General features: G+C 41.5%; 1 protein-coding gene across 1 annotated transcript; it reads right to left on the reverse strand.

The window, feature by feature from the left end:
- Positions 1 to 13,735: 13,735 nt before the first annotated feature.
- ATP5PB (ATP synthase peripheral stalk-membrane subunit b) lies at positions 13,736 to 27,541 on the reverse strand. The gene is made up of 7 exons (XM_020780629.3): positions 27,397 to 27,541; positions 27,245 to 27,287; positions 19,579 to 19,721; positions 17,766 to 17,929; positions 16,662 to 16,787; positions 15,659 to 15,838; positions 13,736 to 14,001 (listed from the first exon to the last, which is right to left on the reverse strand). Exons 1-7 carry the CDS (start codon positions 27,425 to 27,427, stop codon positions 13,930 to 13,932), a joined length of 759 nt encoding a protein of 252 aa, XP_020636288.1. The 5' UTR covers positions 27,428 to 27,541; the 3' UTR covers positions 13,736 to 13,929.
- Between the last annotated feature and the right edge of the window lie 168 nt (positions 27,542 to 27,709).

Here is a 27,709-nt window from a genome sequence, read left to right on the forward strand (position 1 = left end):
TTTGGGGAGGGCAGAAAAGGAAGGGCAAGTCACAGAAAAGAGCACTGTATGAAATAAGAACAATGTTGGTGGGAAAAATACTGGTAACATTAGCGGAGAACAAGGAGAATGAATGTGGCATCTGGAAGAGTCATTTAAGTTCTCTTTAGGCACTTTAAAATCTGAATACAATATCATTGCCCACCCTACCCAGGAATGAAGACGCGAGACCAGAAATATGGGTTAAACACAGGCCAGATTTTATTGAAATAATCAGTATTGCCATTCTTGAGCAAAGGGGGGTCCTGACATAGTGTGGAATCAGGTTTAAGCAATGGGTCTCAATGGGTCCCTTAACCAACCATTGGATGAGTCCCTGGCCTCACGTTCTCACGGTCATAAAGACAGCAAGAAGTGGCCGGCCCCAAATTGACCACTACCAGATCTCAAGCCACCTTTTCTTTGTTTACTGTTGGTCCGGGTGTGGCCCCAGCGTATCTTTTCCCCCCAAGCACTGTAATCGCACGATCCGTAGTACTGGGAGGTCAGATAAGCTATGCCTTACCTGATATTGCAATGGGACTTAGCCAAATCTGTTTTATCCACACTACCCACCACAGCATGGGGACTAGCCATGCTAAGTCCCATGCCCACCATCGAGCCTTTCAAGCTCAGCATGCAGGGCCCCCTTGAGGTCTTCCAAGAAGACCTCTAAATCACCATTGGACAGATGCACACCATCTGATTGAAAAAGCTCAGGCCTTACAAATACAGAAACAGAAACAGGCCCTGCCTAGACATTAGACATTAGATTTCCCTCCCTTTTTAAACTAACCGCCAAGATCGTTTTGCAGCCAAATAAGCAACCAATATACCCAGGAACACTTGTCCTTGTAAGGCGGAAGGAAGGGGGGGGTGATAACAGAGCACCAAGTGGATGGCACAAATTGAAACTGGGCCTGACGGATTGCCCGCACTCTCACCCTGCAAGGTACAATGGGGGGGGGGAGAGAGATTGAATCGTTAAACCACCAGTAGGTTAAGTGGCTGCTCCCTACCAAATCCACCTCCCAATGACCGGGACCTGGTACTGTGCGGACTAGTGCCCAGGTGCCATTCACCCTTTGAACCGCTCACCTCTGTGTCAGGCAGCCAAAAGTCTCATGCTCTGCTTACGCGGCATCGCAGCCCACGCTGCCGCGTGATTGCTACCTCCCTTTCGCTGTTGGTAATTCCCCCCGAAATCGCCAGAAATTAATTAATTAAGACAAAGCCAATTCCAATTAAGCGCAATGAAAGCCAATTAAATAAAATTAATTTCCCAAAAGAAACACTGTAGCCAAACCCCGGGGGGGGGGGGAAGTGATCCCATCCCCCAAAGGTCCAAATCGATGATGGCTGTAGGCCTCTGGATGTCACGCAGCTCAAAAGACACTGAGCAGCTAAACTCTGTCCTTGCCCGATGCCAGCCAAGAAAGATAGAAGAGAGAGGAGGGAACAGCCTTAAATAGCCCATTGTTCCCCCCTCTCCTTTCAAGGTACTATCGTCTCACAGTCTCCTGAGAGGGGGGCAAAGACGAGCCGCGCTGCTGAAGCATGGCTCTACAGTGGCTCGGGCAGATGATCCGAGACCCAGAAGACGGATAGACTGGCTTCCAATCAGATGCTGAAGACTTAAAGGAAAGTGATCCTTTCAATTGAAAGAAGCTATAAGTGGTTGTGAGAGCAAAAATGCATATGCTACTGTAGCATTCACCCCTTGTTATGCAAAATAAGTCATGCATTATTCATGTCTATGTAAATATGGTGGAGAGGCGGAGCCGAGAGAGAGGTTAAAAAGGCGGAGCCTGAGAGGAGGAGAGTCAGTCAAGAGTCAGTCAGGAGTGAGTCAGTGAGTGTTAGTCAGGGTTGGAGAGTCAGAGAGTCAGAGGCAGAAGAGACAGAGTTAGAAGCTGGTTAAGATAAATCGATAGAAAAGGTGGTAATTAATTATATGGCAAAAAGAAAGTATGTATAGAGATACCTTTGGATGATTGTGTACAATGAACAACTGAAGAACATCTGTGATTATTATTAACTTTGCTACACTTGAATAAATAAGTTCTGTTTGCATTTACCAGACAAATGTTTGGACAAACGTCTTTTATAGTGTGGAGAGAGGTAATCCACTGGTGGCAGGGAGGGAAACAAAGACTGGAACCTTTGTGAGGGCACAGAAAGTAAGTGCTTCATAGAGGTGAACGTCACAGCTACCTAATGAAATACATCCCTTGCAGTTGTATGAAACTTTTTTAAAAATGCAAAAAGCATCTACTCCCTCACACAGGATTGGAGAGGTGGGCTTTAACTCTTTCCCTGTGGAGTATCTGATTCAGATGATCAGAACTATCTCTCTCTCAACCTCATGCATTATTCACCCGCAAGGAGTATTTCTCCTTTCCTTTCAGACATACATGCACCATTTTATTTAATCTCTGAAGATTATTCACTACATGGATGCATAGACTAGAAGAGAGAGTAGGTCGTAAGCCACACAGTCTCCAAAGCAACCTTCACATGTATTGACAGTTGATCCAAACAGTTTACAAAAGAGGGAAATACTCACCACCACTAATCAGAATAGTACAGATAATGACTTAAGGCCATCAACTAGTTATCTCTGTATTCTGATATGAAGTCATCTGCTAGCAATCATGTTTACATATACCACTCCTGTATTGACGGATTATGCAATTTTGCATTGTAAACCTTGAACAATGTGTCCTGTCCCTTTGGCTGGGGTTCTCTGTAGCTGCATATCTGGACTCTTTCAGCAGGACTAGTACCTAATGTAAGTGGAAAGAGACTAGCACTATAACAGCATATATTTGGGGGTGAGGGGACAAGACAGCATCCCACACTAGACAGATATCGCCATGTCAATTGTAAAAGCTGGTGATAACATACGATGAAAGCAGGTGATATTGATTAGTCCCAATTCTTTCCTTCAACTCTATTACATAAAAAAACCAGGGATAGAATTTCATGCCATCTACCCTTACAGCCTATGTCCTTGGATAATGTCTTCACCCTCTTCTAGTGATTTCTTGGAGGTTTTGAAAGCATATACAGATTATGGAACTTTAAGGGACTCTGCAGCCCAGCTGCCATGAGACAAAGCAGCAATCCTTCAGCATCACTTTCAGAAATCTCCCAACCTGCTAGGAGACAACCCCTGCAATAGAGTACCGCCACATCCCAAATCTAGAAAGACACCATGGTCAGTGATATTGGAAGCTGCTGAATGGCGAAGAGAACCAACACAGTGTCCTACACACAGAGTCTGAAATCCTGTTGCACAGCTTCATGTGTGCAACCAGGGTGATGTCACCATCAGTGGCAAATCATCACTGAGTAAAGGTCTTTTCAGGGTGCACACAACTCACTTGGTTGATGTATTATCTGTTCAATTCAATGAAGATAGAGAGGGAAGGGGGACATCACCAGGAAAACAGTACACTCAAGAGATTAGGCACATCCACATGGTGGCACCAAGAGCAGAGGGGTGTTTGGGAACTTAGGAAAGGGGGCAGGGAGCTCTATTTGATCATGCACTGAAAGGGAGGTCGCCATTTCAAGAATCATCAAGTGCACAAAAAGAAGTAGCATACATTTGGAGAGAGCAAGAGACAAAACAATATGCCATGTTAAATGGATAATGCAATGTCAATTGTAAAGGTAAATGACAATGTAGGACAAAAGCAGGTGAAAAGAGAAGCTCTGTGAGGTATGGATTTCCCCAGAGATCATTCTGAGCTGCCTGATTTAAAAGGACCGAGATGACTAATTCAATTACTGGAAATCAACAGGGACAAGAATAGTCTTCATTGCAGAGAGATTTTTATGTTTTTCCACAAGCACACAATTTTTCCAGACACAATTTAGAAGTCAAAGGATGAGTCCCTCCCTAATGGAATAGGGAAGCCTGTCGCTTGTAGAATGGAAAGGCAGACCATGGCATTCTCAGGCAGCCGGTATGCTCAGAATTATGAGAAGTTCTAAACTGCACAAAGACCAATAAGGTGAATAGCCATAAGAGGGTTTTGAAAAAAAATATCTTTAGCTGCACAGCATATGAGAAACCCAACCTATCAACCAGATTGTTCAACTATGGACAGGAAATGCATGCTGCTGGCAGAGGAAACATCTGTCCAGAAGGCAAACAGTTTCTGTGACACTTCCTGGATGGATGGGAGAAAATGAACTTATTCCACTTGGACTGAAATGCCAACTATAGCATGAGCTAGCCAGGTGTTCTTGGCACTGCCTAGAAGGTACAGTGGATATGGTGCCTGTGACAGCCTCCTCACACGTCACAGAGGAGCTGCCACGTCACTCTCGCACACACACTATAATCACGCTGCCACCAACCACTCCTTCATAAGACTCTTCAGACAAATGTATGATTTTAAAAATAAAAACTTGTATTTTATTGATAACAACAAGAAGGAATGGTAAATCACTTTATCAACTAAAATAAAAAGGCAATCAGTAATAATAAAGTATCCCCTCATACACACTCTCTCTCAGACCTTCTCTCAAAATATAGCACAGTACTACATGACAGGTATAAGCCCTAACTCCCTAAGTCCCTAACCAGACCCTAACCAAGTCCCTATCTGGTTCATATCATGTCCCTATCTTGGACCCTATCTAAGCCCTATCTGACTCACACCTCATTCACTCCCCCCTTAAATACCATGGCTCCACCCTCTGAAGTCCCACCTCCCGTCATGCTATAGGCAGATGAACTCCAGCCACAGCAATGACAGGCAGATGACATCATCGCTACCATCACAGTGCCTTTTCCTTATGATTTGAAAAAAGACAGGTAGACTTCAGAATCTGTTGGGTTTTGTGCTCCTCTTGTACTTAAATACCATGCTCATAGTTTAGCTACAGACCAATTTTTTTGCTATATACCAAAACACTCTCTTGATGAGCCATTCCTTTATGAAGAATGGGAAGGGAGCAGGGAAGATAAAGAATCCAGGGAGCCGCATTCCCATAGAAGTTCTGGATCGATCCTTCAAATGTTAAGAAACTCAGCAGCAGGGAAACAATATGGGGGACAAATTCCTGTATCACATTACCAAACGTTGTGGAGATGCAGTCTTCTGAAAGATGGAAACTATTCCCCATTTCTTTTCCTAAACACTGTTTACGCAAACCAGAGAATAGTTTTTTATTGGGGGGCTGGAGACAGCTCTGTTACTACTCAGGTATATAGATTTTAAAAAAAATGAAATAAAGGTTATGTCAAAGATGGGAAAATTATAAAAGCCACAGTATACGATCAGTCATTTGCACATTGGTATATTATACTGTATTTGTTCACCAATATCCATATGTTTTGTATTAGCTTTTAAAGCAATAGAGCAATAGAATACAGTATATAGAATGCTCTTGGAAATCTAGAGCAAGGGGGAAGGGACTTCAGTCTTCCAGATGTGCTGGCCCACATCCCCCTTGAATGGACAATGGACAATGGTAAAGGCTTGCAGATGTCATGGCCCAAAACATGGGGCATGCCAGAGGTTCCCATCTCTGCCTCTATAATGTTCAACCCTGCTGGTATGAAATAAGAAGCTGAGCTCCAAAATGGCTTTTTCAAAACATATATCTAGTGCACAGTACCGCCACTTCACAGTGATACAACTGTACTGGCTCAAAGCTGTTTTTCTCATTTTTTGTTGTTGTTTAGTCATTAAGTCGTGTCTGACTCTTCGTGACCCCATGGACCAGAGCACGCCAGGCCCTCCTGTCTTCCACTGCCTCCTGGAGTTTGGTCAAATTCATGTTGGTGTTTCTTCTAATACCACTTGTGAAAACACATGGGCTGGAGACCCTTTGGTATCCACTCCAGAAGAGCCAGAAGAGCCGAAGTGTTTATGGGCTGGACCACAACAAAGAGTCTTTTGTGACACAATGTGACAAAGCCTTATGTGGATCATAGTTCACTTTATGAGATGCTTAAAATATCCATAGATGTTAGTGTAACTCTTTCTTCACTAGAGAGGTGGCACCAAGGAGAAATCACTTGCAAAGGGCATGATCATGAAATGCAAGAGGTGGTGGTGGCCTATTATAATATTTCTCCGCTGAGTTAGTGTGGCCACATGATCCGTTTCTATAGAAGCCAATTCTCTATTTGAAGGACTGCCAGAGAACAGCTGCCTTTTTGAAGGTATCCTCTGGTTGAAGCTCAAGACTGATTCAAAGACAGCAAACAATAAGGACAGAAACAGAGCAGTAAAGGAAGTGCTGAGGCAGCAGGCTTAGCAGACACCCAGGTCAGATAGCCAAGCGAGATATATTATAACATGTTGGAATTTGCCCCCCCCCCTTTACAGGAAAAGAGATGGGATAACAAACAAATAAATGTTGTTTATATTGTGCAAATCATTTCAGATTTTCCATTTTTATAGAAGAGTGTTTCCAGAAACCTTTCCTAGAAGGGTGGGTGAGCTGTGCATCTGTGTCTCTACTTTAAGATTATATATAAATTTAAGACTGGAGGTTTGTGTCCAATCCACCACACACACACACACACACACACACAGAGCTCACCCATTTCTCTGCTGATAAATTAACATATGCAGTTTGGTGCTGTCCTTTTTTTCTTTTTGATGATAGGCAGTGGTCAAATTTTGACCACTTAGGCAGTGGTCAAATTTTGCAGGGAAGAACACCATGAGTCTACTGGGGTACCTATATCGGATGCAAATATACTGGAAGTACCTAAGCAATAGTCACAGACCAGCCAAAGCATGGAAAATTATCAAATCAAGAGGAGAGATGGTTGTCTTCATACCCAGAAACCATGCATGGGAAGAAGTTGATGGAACAGCAGACAAATCACATTCTCAAGATAATAACTGTCCAGTAGAAATCCACATGTGAGAATCCTTTAGTGGAGAAGATACATGCAGAAATCCAGTGGTATTTTAAAAAATTATTATTGGAAAACTTTCATAAAGAGTTAACTCATTGGTGATGCTGCAGGATCATGGCTTCTCACAAGGAAATGCTGCCATCTTGTGATCATTTATTCTGAGTTTCTTTGACCTGATAAAGTGACGTTTACAGAAAAATAGCCAATGGAAGTTGATTTTCTTTTTGGCAGTAATCCTCATTTGAATTCATACTTCATTTAGATACCTCAGAGATCACAAATCTCAAAGCCAAAATGAGATCAAGAGAAAAGATTTACTTCAGAAACTGGAAGGAAGTCTTGGCTTATTTTTTAGAGCTTCACCTCAAGAAAAGCAAAAAGAGCAAAATGGAAACAGGGAATACAGGAAGACAAACACTGAAAGCTGTCTTCTGCTCCTAAATAAGGGAGAATTAATTGAGCATCAGTTTTGCTTTAGCTAGTGCCTTCAATTATGGTTAGATAACAGATTCTATTTTCCAGGCATAAAATATAGATGTCAACAGAATTCTTTTTCATCCTCCTGGTCTGAGACATGTTTAAGACTTAGAGATTGCCATGATGTTGTTCAGGAATGATAGCAATAATTAACAAAGCCCTCTTAGTGGTCCTTCAGAAGCTTATCCTGTGTTGAGCCCTCTCTCTCAATATTCAGATATACAGATCAGAGGCAAGTAGCTAGGTTTAGCTGCCATTTAAATTTCTCACCTTGCTATGTTAAAACTGATTCTGGAGTATTGTGTGTAATCTAAATGGTTTCTATATCCAGAAATGCCATGGTAAATTTGAAAGTGTGGGTGCTCATCCTGACAGCCTCCACAGCCAGCCTCTTGCCTTTAACCAAAAATATTGGCTGGATTGTTCCATATCAACAAATGAGCAGATCTTCTGTAAAATTAATGGCTCTTATTGTTCATTCAAGGCCTAATCATTCTCAGTACTTTTCATTACAAGGATAGCTTTTAACTATATATTGTTCCCAGGGAAATCCATTTCTCTCCCAGCTGCTGTGAGGTTTGCAGCTAATATCAAGACAAACTTATCAACTGTTAAAACAGTACAGTACCACAATAGAACCAATTACCTTGTAATGAAATGGAGGCATTTCAAGAGAAAATTGTATAACCATCTGTCAGATCTGCTTTGATTTGAATTGCTGCATTGAGCAGGGAGTTGGACTCAATAGGCCCCTTCCAACTCAATTATTCTGATTCTAAGCTCAGAAACAACCAGAAAACTCAGTAGGGTGGCAAATGAAACCATGGTCTCTACTACAGTGGTGCCCCGCATAGCGACGTTAATCCGTAACAGATTAATCGTCACTATGCAGAAACATCACTAAACGGAACGGAAAAAGCCATAGGAACGCATTAAACTTTGTTTAATGCGTTCCTATGGTTCCCAAACTCACCGTTCAGCGAAGTTCCTCCATAGCGCCGCCATTTTCGCGCCCTCGGTAAGCGAGGGCAGGGCGCGAAAACACTTGCGGCAGCCATTTTAGGCACCCGGTGGCCATTTTGGAAGCACCGATCAGCTGTTTAAAAAAACATCGCAATGTGAAGATCGGTAAGCGAAATTCTTACTGATCATCGCAATGCGATGTTTTGCCTATTCAGAACATCGCAATGCGATCGCATTAGCGATCTAAAAAAAAAATAGATCACTATGCGGATTCATCGTTAAACGGTGCACTCGTTAAGTGAGGCACCACCGTACTCAGAAAGTCCCAGGACTTTGGCCTTCCCAGCCCTAAGTCCACTATCGTTTAGTCATTTAGTCGTGTCTGACTCTTCGTGACCCCATGGACCAGAGCACGCCAGGCCCTCCTGTCTTCCACTGCCTCCCGGAGTTGGGTCAGATTCATGTTGGTTGCTTCGGTGACACTGTCCAACCATCTCATCCTCGGTCGTCTCCTTCTCCTCTTGCCTTCACACTTTCCCAACATTAAGGTCTTTTCCAGGGAGTCCTCTCTTCTCATGAGATGGCCAAAGTACTGGAGCCTCAGCTTCAGGATCTGTCCTTCCAGTGAGCACTCAGGGTTGATTTCCTTTAGAACTGATAGGTTTGTTCTCCTTGCAGTCCAGGGGACTCTCAAGAGCCTCCTCCAGCACCACAGTTCAAAGGCATCAATTCTTCGGCGGTCAGCTTTCTTTATGGTCCAGCTCTCACTTCCATACATCACAACAGGAAAAACCATAGCTTTGACTATTCGGACTTTTGTTGGCAATGTGATGTCTCTGCTTTTGAAGATGCTGTCAAGGTTTGTCACTGCTTTCCTCCCAAGAAGAAGGCGTCTTTTAATTTCGGGGCTGCTGTCTCCATCTGCAGTGATTATGGAGCCCAAGAAGGTAAAATCTGTCGCTGCCTCCATATCTTCCCCTTCTATTTTCCAGGATGTGATGGGGCCAGTGGCCATGATCTTAGTTTTTTTGATGTTGAGTTTAAGACCGTTTTTTGCACTCTCCTCTTTCACCCTCATTACAAGGTTCTTTAGTTCCTCCTCACTTTCTGCCATCAGAGTGGTATCATCTGCATATCGGAGGTTGTTGATATTTCTTCCGGCAATCTTGATTCCAGCTTGGGATTCCTCCAGTCCGGCCTTTCGCATGATGTATTCTGCATATAAGTTAAATAAGCAGGGAGACAATATACAGCCTTGTCATACTCCTTTCCCAATTTTGAACCAATCAATTGTTCCATATCCAGTTCTAACTGTTGCTTCCTGTCGCACATATAGGTTTCTCAGGAGATGGATAAGGTGGTCAGGCACACCCATTTCTTTAAGAACTTGCCATAGTTTGCTGTGGTCCACACAGTCAAAGGCTTTTGAATAATCAATGAAGCAGAAGTAGATGTTTTTCTGGAACTCTCTGGCTTTCTCCATAATCCAGCGCATGTTAGCAATTTGGTCTCCGAGTTCCTCTGCCCCTTCGGAATCCCGCTACACCATTGCTTATACCTCAGTCACTTAACACCAGAATGGAGCACACCAGGATCACTAAAAATATCGTAAGGATAGACTAGTATAGAGATAAGCAGTGAGCTTTGCTGAGATCAGTTCTGTGTATCTTTATTAACAATGACAAACCTTGGAGTCTACCCTCGAGAGATAGCACTGTTATTGCTAAGAGTTACTGCCATTACAGTCTCAGTTTTGAAGACAATATCTAATTCCATCTCTTTTAAATTAACGTCTAAAAGTCTTTGTATTAAGGGCATTTCCTGGCATTTGCATTATTGGTTCAATAGTGTGTGTATCTTCCCAGTTCACGAATTACCTCGGGGCAACCTATAGTTTCATCTTAATTGGCATCTCAACATTGGATTGACTCTACTGACCCTACGGTTTTCTTTAGGACCGTGGTAATACACTAATGAAAGCAGTTTCCTCTGACATTACTCTGTTCATTTGTTAAGAAAGGCAGAAGCAGGACAGTAACATTTTGAATTTCTTGACTGTATATTTTAATGACATGAAACAGGGGGTTATGTCTGGGACTAATTGGCCTGTGGTCTGCCACCCTATCTTATAGGCTTCTATCTTTCCCCTGAAAAGCAGCTTATATGGAAACATTAATAAATGAGAACTAGCCTTTCAGCGGAGGTCTAGCATGGACCCAGGCCAACCCATTACTGACCAAGCTACACTTGGACAATGTGATTTACAGCATAGGCTTTGATGGAGTTGCTGAAATCTTCCTTATCAACTGAATGTGTGTTTTTTTAAAAAATTAAATGCTGACTTTACCTAGTTACTGAGTAGGAATCGAGAATAAAACAAATTTGTGGGGATTGTTCAAGTATGTACAGTATTCAAAATCCCCTTCTCTTTAAATTATATTATCATAATGAAACTGGCCCCATGTTTGGTTGCACTCAGGAAAGTCCACGAAACTCATGTCTTTGAGTGTCAGTTCACCAAGGCCTGAGTATATGTTATATATGCTTGAGCTTCATCGCTGGCACTCTGGTCCCATTGATACATGTGTGTCCTTTCTATGTACTATCAAGTTGGAACTGACCTATAACAACACTAATAGGGCTTTCGAGGTAAGTAGTGAGATATTTAATGAGTAGCTTTACTAGTTCCATAACCACAGGGAGCTTCCATGGTTGAGCAGGGATTTGAAGCCAGTCCTCCCAAGTCTTAGTCTGTCACTCTACCCATAACACACTGGATATTCCCGTGTATCCTTTACATACAGATTTTTTTACATCATTTGATCAAAGCGAGCACCAGAGGACAAGGAATAGTTTATAAGCATGAGCAAGATAGCCAAGTCTTTGACCTTGGTCCTTTACTTATTTGCCGTTTTTTGGTTATCACTATATACCATATTTTTCCATGTATAAGATGCTACTTTTTCCTAAAATGATTATACTAAAAATGGAAGGCCATCTTATACATGGAACTAAGCTGAGAACACAGAGCACAAAATGGCCTGTACCTTGCCTCTGTAGACAGGCTTCCTTCAATCACAAGGCTTAGCTGCCTCCAATTAGACTTAGCTTCCTCCAATCATGAGTCTTATGGAACTGATGTCAGCTGATGCTGAACAAACCAACTGGAACACACCTTGTTGGATGTGGAGCCTGTAGGCTCAGAGTCAACAGGGGCTCCTAATGTCTGAGTGTTCTGAGCCCAGAGGCTGAATACTTAAAGCTATGTTTTCTTAATTTGGCAGTTAGGAAAGGGGTGTGTCTTATAAACTGGGGTATCTTATAAATGGGAAAATATGGTATCTTGAACTATTTCAGCCATCTCTGCCCTGAATACATCCCACGTAGCCAGCATCCTCTCACATTCCAACTCAGTCATGAATCCCAATGTCAATGCTTTCAGAATAAAGACATTCCGGATGACTTGCATTTACATTTTAAGATACTATATTCTGTATAGACTCAGAATGTAGCATACTTAATATAAGCAATTCATCTGAAAAGGTTATAAACAACCTTATACAAAATTGACCATTAGTCTAGTTAGGCCAATATTTTCTACCCTGAATAGCAGCAGCTCTTTGTATCACCCTTCTCCTTCATTTTCGCTTCTATTATGCTGTAAAGCACCAAATGATAGTGCCTGAATATCAGAGGATGAAGCAAACAAACCTTGGACTGAAGGAGAGGTTGTTTGTGATGCCATAGCTGGAGGCAGATCATTTGAGTGGAAGTTAAATCTTTTTGGTGACTCATTTTCCCATCCATTTTTTCCTGGTAAATGAAAGACTAATATACAACATGATATTGTCAGGCTCCATTCTTAGAAGAACACCATTCGCTCAGTTAAATGAAGAGTAAAAGGGGAAAAAAGGAGAATTCAAAGGCTATCCTTCATTTTAAACTAGATGTAGAGATAACAGAGTATGTTCTTTCTGATTCAAAAACAGAAGAACCACAGCAATAACTGTATCCAAAGAAAAGACAGGACAGGACACTTTGGAAAAGTAGACACTTCACTAGAACCATTAAATGTAACTTTTTGGGGGAAAATATAGCCAAGAGAGACAACAGAATGACTTAGGAGACATTATGAAGAATGTCAAGTGGCACAGATCTGGACCCAGGTTCCACATGTCAAGTGGCATACATAGATCTTTGCCTGCTACCTTCCTTCTTTCACACCAACACACTCTTTTGTCACTATTTTTCTTACCTCCATCATGTAGCATGGAAAGTTAACATTTTTTACTTCTGTGGCTGTCTGCAACTTTTCCATGGGGTGCCAGGTGTGGACACACATTTTGAAGAACTATACTATCAATGGCCCTGTTCACAAGCCATTGCTAATTGAGCCCTGAGGCCAAAAAAGTTCCCTTCCTCCATGAATATAGCAGCTGGTCGCACATTGATGAGTGATCATCTGTTCTGGAGCCCTTTCAATATTAGGCATAATGTTTAAAATTGCATAGTGTTTTTGCATTTATTTAAAGGGGGTGCAAGGCAGACTTCTTTCTGCAATGCAATGTTAGCCGCTCAGTCTGCAATAATCAGTAAAGTAAAATGTTCAGATAGTATTATTGCCTACTGAGTAGGTATCCTTCAGTCTCAAGAGAATATGGTAATGTGCTCTGAATAGAGGTCTTGGAACAGCGTCTAGTGTGGCTGAGGCAGCCAATTTGAGGGTGACAATCCCTTCCACACAGAGGACAAATACAATCTGTCCCCTGTCCAGCTCCCTGATTTTGCTGGTTTCATGACTGCCTCTTTGCTCTGGCCTGCTGAACAAGTGTCTCTTCAGATTGGGAGATGCCATGCTGCACCACCTTATTCAAGGCTCAGAAGCCGTATTTGACAGCTCCTGTATGTACTTATTTGGCATGACACTGTCAGTTTAAACAGTCAGAATGTAGGATTTGTGTGTGTGTAGAAGCTGTCAGGCTGGAGATGCCAAATGAAATCCGCAAAATAATATTTTTGAAGGTGTCAACAGCAAAATGTGTCACTTGTGGGCAATGGTGTTAATCAAAGTATTATAAATGCGCAAGAGTACAGCTATGTTACTATACATCAGAACAAATCAACACATTAGTTATGCCCACTGGTGTTATGCCATGAGTGTAACTTTCAAATTTATTCAAATTGCCACAATGAATCAATGTAGGCATCTGGTATGTCAGTTGCATGACTCTTTGTGAAAGCCCAAATGCACATGCTAACTTCTGAGCTTGCTGCAATTTGACACTGAAGTTACACTGATGGTGTTACTCTTGCAGAAGTATACAACAGAATCCCAGCAATCTAAAGCCAGCATCTATTTATATTATGTAGCACAGCGTGACGTGAGGTAAGAAACAATTTTATTCATTCTACTTCCTGGCATTAACTGTCATGTGAGAGTCAAACTGTCATAAGCTGAACACACCCAAAGAATACAACACTTTCTGCATCTATTGCAAAGTGCACAGCCTGTGTTCAGATGTTTTACTAATGAAGAACAATAACGATTTAAGAAGTCACAAGTAGGTGCTGTATGTTCAGACAGTTGCCTGTGCAGACTTTGACAGCATCTTCAGGTCCAGGATGCACTTGGCAATGCTCTCCTTCTCCTGAAACAAATAAGCAAGTTTGTACATTGAAAAACTGCAGAGAAAGCAAACAAATCAAGTGAATAGCTATTATACAGCTCAGTTCTACCAGGTTCCTGAATCCTCCATACAATGGATTACGTTGCACAGAGAAATAATATTTGGAGTAGCTGGTTGCAAACAGATCAGCTTATTCTGTGGCATGTTATTTGTAAGAACTACAGTGGGACTATAAGCTCATGGAAAGGAACAAAACCTAAAGCGTTGGTAGCAAAGTTCTGCCTTTACAATGAAACCTATGGCTGTTCAATTTACACTATACAGTGGTGCCTCGCTTAGCGAGTGCACCGTATAGCGATGTTTCCGCATAGCGATCCCTTTTTCGGGATCGCTATACGGAAACATACCCGATCTTCGCAATGGGGAAAACCCGCATTGCGAAGATCAGGTATTGCGGCGGCCATTTTGGAGCCGCCGAACAGCTGTTCGGCGGCTCCAAAATGGCCACCGGAAGCCCGGAAATGGCTGCCGGCAGCCGTTTTCACGCCCTGCCCTCGCTTAGCGAGGGTGCAAAAATGGCTGCCGGCAAGGCGAATCCTCGCTGAACGGGTAAGTAAGCAAGGTATTGGAATGCATTAAACTAAGTTTAATGCGTTTCAATACCTTTTCCCTACTCGTTTAGCGACGATTCCGCATAGCGAGGGTTAATCCGGAACGGATTAACCTCGCTATGCGGGGCACCACTGTATTAATAATTGTTAATGGATTTGTAAAAGCAGAACTGGACTGACATAAGACCTCCTGCTTCAGCCTTCATTTTAGACAGAAATAGCAAAAATTTTAAAGAGAGATAGGCAGCACTATCACTATTTATTTATTTATTTATTTATTAGTTTTATTTATATGATGCATTAGTTTTATTTATATGACCTAAAGCGGCTCACAACATTAAAATTCACCCAATTTAAAAACGCAATAAGTTAAATATTAAAAAAATAAATTAAACAATATATGATTTAAAATACAATTAAAAGATTAAAACATGAAAACAAAAAAAGGTTAAAATTAACTGCTAAAATGGGGTTCAGGGACTGAGTTATAACTGTTAAAAGCCTGTCTGAAGAGATGGGTCATTAGCTTTTTTCAGAAGGATAACAGGGAAGGGGCCATTCTGATCTTCTGAGGGAGACCGTTTCATAGCCTGGAAGCTGCAACAGAGAAGGCCCTCTTCTGTGTCCCCATCAGCTGTTCTTGTGCTGGCAATGGGACTGAGAGGAGGGCCTCCTCTGCTGATCTTAATTGCTGAGAAGGCACATATAGGGAGATACCGTCTTCCAGGTAGCCTGGATCGAAGCTGTATAGGGCTTTATAGGTTTGAATTGGGCTGTACTGTACTACATAAATGCATACATTCTCCATTAATTAGGATGTCATCTTCTTCTAAATCAGTGGTGGCCAACCTTGGATTCCCTGATGCTCTTGAACTACAGCTCCCAGAAATTCTGGCCAGCACAGCTAGTGGTGAAGTCATTTAGGAGTTTTAGTGCAAGAACATGTGGGGACCCAAGGTTGGGAATCACTGTTCTAAACTGTGAAGATATCCAAAGAAAATCCAAATGGACTTTCTAACAGTGAAATATCCTCCACAGGTATCTGTGAAGTAGAAGTTTCTAAGTACCTGCTGCAGTGTAATGCTTTGTTTAACATTGCGCTCAATCCAGCTGATCATGTGATCTTTTTCCATAGTACGCTTCAGATGCTGTAGTGCCAGTTGATAGTCTAGCCGCTTTTTCACTTCAGAGTACACAGTGAGCAGCCTTTCTCTGTAGTTGGTCTCCAAGATCACAGCAACATTGGTCTAGATCAACAAGAAATCAAACATTTTAATTCACTTTTTAAGCCTTATTTAAATGAAATATACTCAGTGCAGAGTATACATTAACAAACAATCAAATATGCAAGATAGTCAGTTTGAATAAAGTATTTTATCTCTGCTCATAAACACAGACAGTGGCAAAATCGACACTATGGGCACAATCCGGTTTTATAATCATGTCTGCAGAAGGCAAATGGCAATACATGAAGTATGCTCCCCCTGGAATTTAAAAAGTTCCTGCTTGGATTATTGGGTATATGTACACCCACTGATTTTGCTCAAGTCAGAAAATCCCAGTAGGGATTTGTTAAGTGCTAGTGAGAAGCCACTGGAAGCAAGAAGATTTTGACCATTAACTGCTATCTTTGTTAGACTCTTGCTTAAAACAGAGCCATTCTTCTGTAAAACACCTTTTCTTTTGTTACAATTAATACAGAAAAAAAATCTTTATCGGCTTTTTCCACAAGACCATTAAGCCATGATTCTGGGGTACATTTTGCTCACCCTGGCCTAAATAGTCATATATTTAAATTATCATCAGCAACTCCAAAATAAAGCCCTCAGATTTCTTCATTATTCCATGACACCTATAAATGACTGTTTCTTCAAAATGCCTTACAATAATGAATGCTAATCTGCAAATACCAATAAGTGATGAAGGACAAGAGAAAGTGTAGAACAGACAGCAATTTTAATAGCTCATGTTAACTTCTGAAAAATTGCCAGGGACAATTTTCAACATTGTCTTTCTAAGAACTACTGCACTGTTTTGGATGAACAATGCATGTATATTTCAATACTGTACCCGCTTGGCATCAAAGAGAAAGTGTAAACCTTCCATCCTCCACTGTTCTTTCTTTTCATGCTGAATGACTTCCTCAAGTTGATTCATGTTGTGACTTTTCACAGATTCCATTACATTCAGCTCATCCTGAAATCAGAAGTAATTAGGTCAAGCAAATACTGAGAGAGAAGTAGTTTGTAGAATCAAACCTGCAATGTTGTATCCAACATCATACTTCTATATAATAAAAAGTCACAGTTTATGCTGTTAGATTTTTCAAAAACTAAAATTTTACAGAATTCAAGATATTTCAACTACGACATTTCATACCAGATTAAATATAAAATCCTACATTCGGAAAACAGTTCTAACCAGGGTACAAAAATGCAATTCTCAAATTGTTTAGAACATACATGTTCATGATTTTCATGTTTAGAAAATCATGAAGGAGAGTAATTTGGAAAAAAAGTTCATAAGTTCATAATGGAAGTAGGTTCACTTATACTGAACACTAAAATATAACTTATTCTCCCACTGTTTTGAGATATTGATGATAAATTAATGTTCCATGAGAGATGATTGTTCCACCTCGTGGCACAGCAGTTAAACAGCAGTACTGCAGTGAAAGCATTACTCATGATCAGAGTTTGATCCCGTACTCAGGTAGCTCTGTACTCAGCTTTCCATTCTTCTGAGGTCAGTAAATTGAGTACCCGGCTTACTGGGGTGGTAGCAATGTGAAACTGCCCAGAGAGAGTTTTCAGCAGTATGGGGTGGCATATAACCAGCACACTTTTGCTTTGAAGGAGCAGAGTACTGAAATCTTAAAGCTCCACTAAACTCATAGGAATGTAGTTCTGCATAAACATGCACAGAATCCACTGTTAATCTACCAACCCATTTCAAATGGGGAGGGAGGCAGTTAGTTGCTAGTCACTACCAGATTATACCACCAACAGGAATTAAAGACATATACATTAACTGATAAAAAGCATAAAGAACGTTACCACACTTAAACTATGCCATCCGTATAACATCAACAACAGTATACTCAATCATACGAATTCTGCATTATTTCTCATTTATGAGTATTGTAAACAGGTAACAAAAGAAGTACCATCTCACCTGTTGGATTTTGTCAGCAAAAGCTGCTACAGTGGAACCATATTTTTTTACACAGAAAATGATGAGCGCCAAAACACAGAGACCTGACATTGTTTCATGGTTAATTACATAAATTTCCTTAGAGAGGAGATAGAGCAGAAGTCCAGTCCCAAACATATAAGGGCCTAAGAACAGGAAAACAAGGATACATTACAGTAGGGTTGGGCAATTTTGCATTACAGAGAGAACAAAAAATATTCAGGTCAATGAGAAGTGACTAACAAACAATCTTATAAGATGGCTGAATATTTTTTCCTGCCGGCACATGAGTTTGTTGGTCAGAGAATTCATCTGGCTGTGACCTATGTCATGCTAACATAGAACGAGGAAAAACCAAGCTCTACTTGAGTTATTCATCTACTGTCCTGGATGAAGTTTCAACAAGATAATCAAAACAGAACGCAATTGCTGTTCCCAAATGTCTTTGCAAAGCTCACTCCAGATAAACGAGAGGTCTTCCTTCCCAACTCAGACATTCCAAAACCCAAGAGCTTTGCACCCATCACACCCATTTCATTATTCTACATAAATCATAATTCACAGAATTAGAACAGTTGTAAGAGGTAAAGACAACAGGAGTTCTGATATACCTATACAAGAACTAGAAGGCCTATTCACACAAAGAATGAAAACCAGATTTCAAGCGCTCCCAGAAATCTGGGAAATTCTGAAATATGTTCTCCCCTCTACCTATTCCCCCCCCCAAATGCTGTGCCTGATTACAGCAAAATTAGATTACTTTTTTGATCATGTTAGTAACTCAGTGCAGTAAATGAGAAGTGGACAGAAAGCAGACCAGCAACTACTGCTAGATGTCTTGATTTGCAGTAGACTAGCAGGGTTTTCTGATTCCCATTCATCTTGCAATATCAACAACTAAAAAGCTTTCCCTTCCTTAAATAAATTGCTGAAAGAGAATGATCAGTGAGGACTCTTGAGCTGATTTTTGTGAGAAACAACTTGAAAACTGGGTCTAAATCCAATTGTTAATCATATAAAAATCTAATAATTCAGTGGGTCTTACCTAAGTACAGACTTACCAAACTCCCTCTTATTCAACTATCTACTCTTGGTGAACCCAATCTTGATTTAGCCTTTGGATCTAGCACTGATCATAAGTTCCTGGATTGAACACATGCTTTGAGTCATCCCGATCTTTAATTCTAAATGAATGCCCATGTACTGGAACTTCAATTTTATACCAGGATTTCCTGGCTAGAACTCAGGGTACCAGTAGACAATGTTTCAACCTCTGGAACTATCTGTCCTGAAAATTTTACATTTTTCACAATCAGATTTCAATTTTAGTGACAAATAAATTAATTCAACAATTATGTTGGTGATCCAAGGACAGGGAAAAAGGCGGGATAAACTGTAAACCAAATAAATAATGTATAATAAACGGCACTTAGATAAGGATTGGCTGTTTGGCCAATTAAATGTCACAATTTTTAAAATCAGAGATCAAGTTCATTGCTCAAAATAAGCAACTGTGGGTAACAGTGATCACAGGCAGTTTGCTTTTGTCACAAAACATTTTGGTTCAATTAGGAAACATAGCACAAACCTAAAAAGGTAATGTCTATTTGAAGTATTTCACTTTATGCTGTATGAATACAAAATAATGTAAAAAGCAATGTAAGTTCTATACAATAGCTGTGCCACTATCTCTGAAGTCTTCAAACATAAGGAATGTTTGAGAATCCTAGTAGAACAGAGGGGCTGTAACTGAACAAATGCTTTGGGAACCCTCTTGGTAAAAACTTTTACTAACCTGTGACTCCTGTTTTAGGGTACAAGAACTCAAAAAACTCTTCCGGAATTATTCCATGACGGACTTTTCCCCCCTCTGGAAGAGGAGGAACAGGAGCCAAGCGCTGTTGACATGTGTGAAGGGGTCTTGAGACATGCACAACTCTGAAACAAAGAAAGTAATTCAGTGATATCTACTGCTTCCTAAAGAGTCAAACTGAGATTGAAAACTTAGACTTATTCGGACAGGATTAATCTGAACATGTGAGGAGGAACAGAGTGCTAGCCCTGCCTCTTCCATAAGCTTCAGTTCATAGGCACGGGGAGGTAAATCAATGGCTCATACAAATTACCAGCAGGCAGAAGACACTGTGCCCTTCAGACTATCACTTGTAACACACTGAGAGCTAAGACAGAGCAGGAGGAAGCTAGACCACTCACAAACACTTTTGCTGAATGCTTGAATAAGAACGTTAAGAACATATTTGTCTTCCATTTTTATTTATCTACCTACATTTTCCTATACTGCTTTACTTCTAGTAAGGAAACTAAAACAGGTAGGAGTTTACTGAACTATTAGGAATACAGTACTGAAAAGGTTCTGTACAGAAAATAAATGAAAATAAATCAGAAATTATGAAATCTGTATGGACTATCAGACACAGGTTGCACTGCTTGATATCACAGGAGCTAAAAAGGACGTTTTCTGGGATCAGATATTTAGACATTTAATTAATAGATACATTTATCAGAAGAAAATGTTTAAACAGCTCATTTACTTCAAATATAGGCAAATATGAAAATGTCATTGTCTGCTAACATGGCACCAATCAAGATGTTAACACTACAGTGGGGTCTTGACTTAAGAACGGCCTGAGTTAAGAACATTTTGACTTACAAACCACTCTCATAGGAAAATATTGACTTGACTTACATACTTAGATTTGAGTTACGAACTGAAAAAAACCCACGTGGGAGGCAGGGAAAGTGCAAAATTTGAACTTTCAGTTAACTGTTGGCCAGTGAAAAGGGTGCCTGTCTGCTTCCTCACTCCTCCCAGCGTTTAGAGAGTGGATTGGGAGACAGTCTTCGGACTGCCTGGTGCTGTACTGCCTGGACTGCATTTTCCCTGCCTTCCCTGAACCTTTCTTGACCTAAGAAAAAAAGAAACAAAATATCTCCCTCTAGTGGTCGAAGGCGGAATAGCAGCTTCCCATTAGTTTCTATGGACGGAAAAGAGCAGATACGGATCAAATGGTTCTCAATGCATTCCTATGGGAAATGCAGATTTGACCTGAGAACTTTTTGACTTGAGAACCGCCTTCCAATACGGATCAAGTCAAGACCCCACTGTACCTAAATTTACTTCTTGCCTTATCAATCCAACTGAAGAAAACAACTTTTTTAAAAAAATCAAAAATGCATTCTATAGTATTTACTGCTCTGTGCAATTTGTTTCTAAATCGCCCAGAATAGTGCTTTGGCACTAATGGGGCGATGTATAAATTAAAGTAATAAATCAATACAGTACTTAGCAACAACCCCCACCGCAAAATAACTTAAAAAGCAGGCATTGTAAGCCTCAAGAAAAAAATGGGGATAAGCAGTTTCCTGTAAACATTATCAGAGATAACTGTGGCTTTGGGGATGACTATTGTTGGATGGGAATATATGAACCTAGAGATTTGAAGTTATGATTAGACCTATCATTAAAAGTACAACTATGATAAGAAAAAAGAGCAACAGTCATAGTGAGAGGGAAGAAATGAGATACAGTACAGGGTACATTTTGGGAATATGATAGTGTTGTACCTACAATACCTTCTGTAAGACCAGAAATTTATACATAGGGCCCTAGCTGAAATAAATATTTTAACTATTAGAAACAGTATACCATAACAGAATACTTTATATTTTGAAAATGCTATAATGCAATCCGCGTTCCAGTTTACAATTTTTTCACTTTACATAATGTTCCGTAGAACAGAGGTCCCCAACTGTTTTAGCCCCGCAGACCAGCTGTGGAAGGTGGGGCACCCCCATGCGCTCATGCGCATGTGTGAAGGAGTGCACTTACTCTTGCAGGGCGCTTGCTCGCTTGTGCGCATGTGCAAAGGAGCAGGGGTGCTTGTGCTGGTGCATGCACGCTCGTGTGCATGCACAAAAAGCGGCACAGTGCTCGTGCAGGTTCGCGCGCAGGCTCAGATGAGCTGTGCAGGGGGGAGTGCGTGGGGGATGAGATGCCTGTCTCGTGGACTGGTCCAGCACAAGCCACGGACCGGCACCGGGCTGCGGGCCAGGGGTTGGGGACCTCTGTCATAGAATGCACTAATTTTGTAAACCGAGGTACTGCTGCAGATTATCTTCAGTTGGTAGATCAAGAGAAAATCAATTAAAAGTTATCTAGAGATGGTATGAACTTCACTGTTCAAAATATTTCCAGTAGCTTGGGGGTGCTCCTGGACCCCAGTCTAACACTGGAAGCCCAGGTGGACTCGGTGGCCAGGGGCGCCTTCCTTCAGCTGCGGAAATTATACCAGCTACGGCCCTACCTGGACGAGCGGAATCTCATGACAGTCACACATGCACTGGTAACATCCCGCATAGATTACTGCAATGCGCTTTACATGGGTCTGCCTTTGAAGACGGTCCGGCGACTGCAACTGGTCCAGAATCGAGCTGCGCGGCTGGTGAGTGGTGCAGCCGCCAGGGAACATATCAAGCAGATTCTGTATAAGTTACATTGGCTACCAGTTGCTGTCCGGGCCCAATTCAAAGTGCTTGTTTTGACATATAACGCCCTAAACGGCTTGGGCCCTGGATACCTGAAGGACCACCTCCTTCCATATGAACCTACCCCGCAGTTAAGATCTAGAATCAGGACAACTGGTGGCAATCTGGCAACTTTTTTTTTTTAACCGTTGAAGGCTCCCAATGCTCCTAAAGGCTTATCCCGGGCAAAAGGGAGTGATGGGGAGCCTCATAACCCACAATAGGAAGTATTCAAATAACTTAGATTAGTGGTTTCCTGTGCATGGATCTGGTTTTCACTGGCATAACTATGCCAACAGGACTCTGCTCAATAATTTGATTGCTTCTTTAATTATTTCATCCCTACTGTATTTTTATGTCTCTTTACTGTTTTACTCATAGAAGATAAGGTAAGAAATTAAATAAGCATACAGTGTGAATGTATGTGTAAGATCAAAATACAAAAATAATTTTAAAAACTCACAATGGTTATTTGAAGGCTACAATTTTTTTCTGATCTGTTGATTGTAATAAAAAATTGTAACTATAATTGAAGGTACATTTTTTATTTCAGCATTGTCTCCTTTTCTGTCTTATTTCCCATGGAATATGTTTCAAGATCTCAATTTCTTTATACTGTATTTTCTATGAAGTTACTTGCCTTGTATATTTCTTAGAACTTTATCTCGAAATATCTTTCTCGTAAATGTAACATGAATTTCTCTGGGGAGATTTTTATTCCTGGTGTATGCTGTATTAATTCTTTGTGCTGTGTCTATATTTTATTGAACACCCTCTGGTGAGATCTCCATGAGCGATACTAAGTAAGTAATAGTCATTTCCACTGTATCTTCTCCTTTTTGTTCTGGTAGATTTTGGAATCCAAGTATGGCACTGGCTCTTTCCATTTGTAGATTTAACAGCGTAATTCCATCTTGCTTTCTTCCAATTTTAGCTTTCCCATCTCTCTATTCAAGGTCTCCAGTCTTTCTTCTGTTCTTTTTGATGTACCAGCTATTCTGGCTATTTGTGTTTTATTTTCTGTAATTTGATTTTTAATATCAATCATTTGCATCCCTATATCTTTCATTTGTACAAAGAGCTGAACCATCCCTCACTGTAGTTGCTGTAGCCCTGTTGATAACATCCCTTGTATACTCTGTTGCCAGTACTTAAATGATGCTTGCCCCAATATCCCACTGAGATTCTGTTCTTGTGCTGGTGAGGCTCCCTGAGTTCTCACTTTTCCATGTTTTGTCACCACATTGATTTTTTCCTCCTTCTTCTTAAGCAAAGTAAATAAGGAATACTATTTAAGTCTTCTGTCAACAGCTGTTTTTTCTCTTTAGTGGGGTGCTGTTCACATCTTCTGTCAGCAGATGTCACTGTAACCTTACTTTTCTTTCTCAGTCTTATTTACATGTCTGATCCAAGAGAAGGTGGAGCTTCCCTGAGAGTTAAATGTTCTCACCAAATCACAACAATAAAATTTTAAAGAATCCGCAATGCTTTGAAGTAAATAGGATTTGATATTGATATTTCAGATAGTCACGGCAGTGAGGCTTTTATCTTATTTATTTATTAGATTTTTAATTCCACCCATCTAGACCAAGGGTCTACTCTTAGATTACTCTACTTTCATGGTAAGGTAGTTTTCTCCCCCTTCTCTTCTTCTCCAAGATTTTTTAAAAGGTAAAGTCCATTTTGCTGACTCTTTACATCTACTTCTTTTCAGTGTAGTCATTTGGGTCCATGGAGATTTTCCTTACGTGAACAAATATTTTAACTTACTTAAAGTCTCTGGCGGAGATATTTTCAACATCCTTTTGTACTCTCTCACTCTCTGCTTGGGGTGTTCCCAGCTCTTTGCCAAGATGACTTCCTCCTCGGTCCAAGCGGCGTCTTTCCCCCCCCTGGATTGGGGGGGGGGGCAGAACCAAAGGGGCCCGGTCAGTTTCAGGAGATTGCCTGAAACCCAAGCAGTTCTCTCCTCTAAGAAACCTTACCTCCAGAAAGCTCATTTGTATCAATGGAACTTACAGAAGAGCTGACTTATCAAATCCCTGCTAATTATGAGTTACTCTAGCACTATCTACTACTCTAAGGAACAGGATTCTGGCCACTGGAAGATTGGCAGCACAACAAGAAAAAAACAAAAAACTCTTCTGCCAATATCCAGTAAATCCACTTATGCGCCTTTGTGCCACAAGTGAGTAGCCCTCTCCCATCTGGCAGACACTCCTGTGCTTCTATATTATCTGGGGAAGCAAATAAAAATATTTACTCCTGCACGCAACTATTCCTGAAAACATTTGTTAGTGAGAAATTGAGTGCACACTCAAAGAGGTATTTTCTTTTCCTTGCTTTTGCAGGAGAGCATAAGGTGCTGGAAAGGAAACATGGCTTTTGTGACATAAGAAGAGAATTTGTCTTGTAAAACCCATGTGTGGGGGAAGAGACTACCCTCTCTCTCCAACACACAATTGGGAGCGGAGAAGAAAGAGAACAGATGGTTTTCCTTCCTTTCCATTACACTTCGGAAGACAACAGTAGCTGAAATACATTGCTGGTACCACCTGTAAAAACAACCTGCAAAATCACCCCCTTTGTTTCTAAACAGGGAAGGGGATCAGGCAGTATGCATTTTGGTGTCTTCCAGTGCTCCTCCAAACAAACTTTGGTGACTGCCGCACCAATCTATCACTATCACTGAATTGTGGAAGCAACTTCCAAGTGGTTCTGTATAAGAAAGCCAAAGCATCCAGGTCCACCACAGAACCCTGCAGGACTGCAAAACAAAGAGCTTCATAGGAAAAGCCAGAAAGGGAAAGCTAGCTAGAATAAAATTCTTGTACTCATGCCACCAATTAATCTGGAAGCAATCATAACCCATCTGAGGAGGACATGTTTTTTTCACATTTCTTGCTGGCCTTCTGCAGCAATAACAAGGCAATATTTCGTCTTATTTAAAGGCACAACATACAGTCAACACCCTTCCATTTTCTGCATATGCCAATGAATGCAGGGAAACTAGGTTCAATGACTTTGCAAGCAGGGTGCTTACTGGGGTAGGCCAAATCAAAGTTTGCTGACCCCAAGCTGCTTATATAGATACATATGTAAAGACAGGGGCAGAAGGCAGGCTGGGCAGAGCAAAGCTGTGCTTTCAGCTATATAAATGTCACTCATTATTACTGGTTAAGGATCTGGCTCCCAGACGATCAAATTATCTTAAAGTATTCATCAGCCAACAGTAGCTGCTGCTCAAGCCTTGAAACAAGATAAAGCCCAGCATTTTTTCTAATCCACCTTGCTTTAACCGCTATCAGCCACTATTGAAAAATGTTGACCAGTTCCTTTTTTCTTAGCAGAGCGTTAATGACCACACCAATGGAAAGGTCACTAAGAAGCACAACACTTTTCTACATGCATAGAGATTATCCGGACATATGGAGAAAGCCAGAGAATTCCAGAAAAACATCTACTTCTACTTCAATGACTAGGCAAAAGCATTTGAATGTGTGGACCACAGCAAACTATGGCAAGTTCTTAAAGAAATGGGAGTGCCTGACCACCTTATCTATCTACAGTATATGCTGGACAGGAAGCAACAGTTAGAACTAGATATGGAACAACTGATTGGTTCAAAATTGAGAAAGGAATACAACAAAGCTGTATATTGTCTCCCTGCTTGTTTAACTTAAATGCAGAATACATCATGCGAAAGGTTGGGCTGGATGAATCCCAAGCAGGATTAAGATTGGTTGTTGTGGGTTTTTCGGGCTTCTTGGCCGTGTTCTGAAAGTAGTTCTTCCTAACGTTTCGCCAGTCTCTGTGGCTGGCATCTTCAGAGGACAGCAAACTGTGCTCTGGGTAGGCTTGAGAGTGGGTGGAGTATTTGTGGCTGTGAGAAGGCTAGTTTGTGAGGTAGGCTATTGTCCTAATCAGGAGATGGATTAAAATTCCCAGAAGAAATATCAACAACCTCCGATATGCAGATGATACCACTCTGATGGCAGAAAGTGAGGAGGAATTAATGAACCTTGTAATGAGGGTGAAAGAGGAGAGTGCCAAAATGGTCTGAAGCTCAACATAAAAAAAAAACTAAGATCATGGCCATTGGTCCCATCACCTCCTGGCAAATAGAAGGGAGAGTTATGGAGGCAGTGACAGATTTTACTTTCTTGGGCTTCACAATCACTGCAAATGATGACAGCAGCCACAAAATTAAGACACCTGCTTCTTGGGAGGAAAGTGATGACAAACCTAGACAGCATCTTAAAAAGCAGAGACATCACTTTGCTGACAAAGGGCCGCATAGTCAAAGCTATGGTTTTTCCAGTAGTGATGTATGGAAGTGAGAGCTGGACCATAAAGAAGGCTGATTGCTTTTCAAAAGCATTCAAAATTGATGCTTTTGAATTGTGGTGCTGGAGGAGACTCCTGAGAGTCCCCTTGACTGCAAAGAGAACAAACCTATCCATTTTGAAGGAAATCAACCCTGAGTGCTCATTGGAAGGACAAATCCTGAAGCTTCATGAGAAGAGAAGACTCCCTGGAAAAGACCCTGATATTGGGAAAGTCTGAAGGCAAGAGGAGAAGGGGACGACAGAGGACGAGATGGTTGGACAGTGTCATTGAAGCTACCAACATGAATTTGACCAAACTTGGGGAGGCAGTGGAAGACAGGAGGGCCTGGCATGCTCTGGTCTATGGGGTCACGAAGAGTCGGACACGACTTAACGACTAAGGGCAAGCTTCACCTGTTGGATACCTGCATATTTTGCAAGCATAAAAATCCAGAAGAGGAAGTGGGAACCCTGTGCAACCCTTTTCGTAAAAGCCCAGATGCGCAGCTTCAGGCACTCGGTCACCGAGACCTTCGTGCTTTAAACCTCCCAGCAGGGCCCCCAGGATCTTCTTCCACCTGTACTTACCCCACGGACAGACAGGGTGCCAAGGTCCTCAGGCCTGCCGGGGCTGTAAAAAGGGAAGAACACGAGCAAAGAATCACAGTATGGCCACTATCCGTCAACCCCTCCCTCTCCCCGTTTCTTCCACTACCCCTGAGGCAGCGCCCTCCGTTTACCCAGAGCTTGCAACGCCAAGCGGGAGAGCATCGCGTCCTATTCACTACCGTCCCGGTGACCGACCCCTCAGCGGCAGCCACAAAAATGGCCGCCAAGAAAGTATCGCGAGAGCGCCCTCGAGCAGTTCTCGTTCGCTCGACCCTGTCAATGTCACCGCGGAGTCGAACAGAAAGCCGAACGGGGGGGGGAGGGGGAGGGAAACATAGAACTATGAACATTAAAGACCATACGACCCCAAATGTAGCAACTCCATTAGGGGTCTAATAAAGGTTTCACATGCTCCTGCGTTTCTATAGTTTTTGGAGATCACGC

This window comes from Pogona vitticeps, chromosome 4 (genome assembly GCF_051106095.1).
Source record: "Pogona vitticeps strain Pit_001003342236 chromosome 4, PviZW2.1, whole genome shotgun sequence".
In the NCBI taxonomy this organism is placed as follows: Eukaryota; Metazoa; Chordata; class Lepidosauria; order Squamata; family Agamidae; genus Pogona; species Pogona vitticeps.

What these genes read in the sequence shown, in the direction of transcription:
- ATP5PB (XM_020780629.3), bottom strand. Translation starts at nt 27,427, where the DNA reads ATGCTCTCCCGCTTGGCGTTGCAAGCTCTGG. An exon ending in CTTGGCGTTGCAAGCTCTGG is followed by an intron (nt 27,288 to 27,396) that starts GTAAACGGAGGG and finishes CCCTTTTTACAG; the next exon opens with CCCCGGCAGGCCTGAGGACC. An exon ending in AAAGCATTACACTGCAGCAG is followed by an intron (nt 14,002 to 15,658) that starts GTACTTAGAAAC and finishes TATTTGTTTCAG; the next exon opens with GAGAAGGAGAGCATTGCCAA.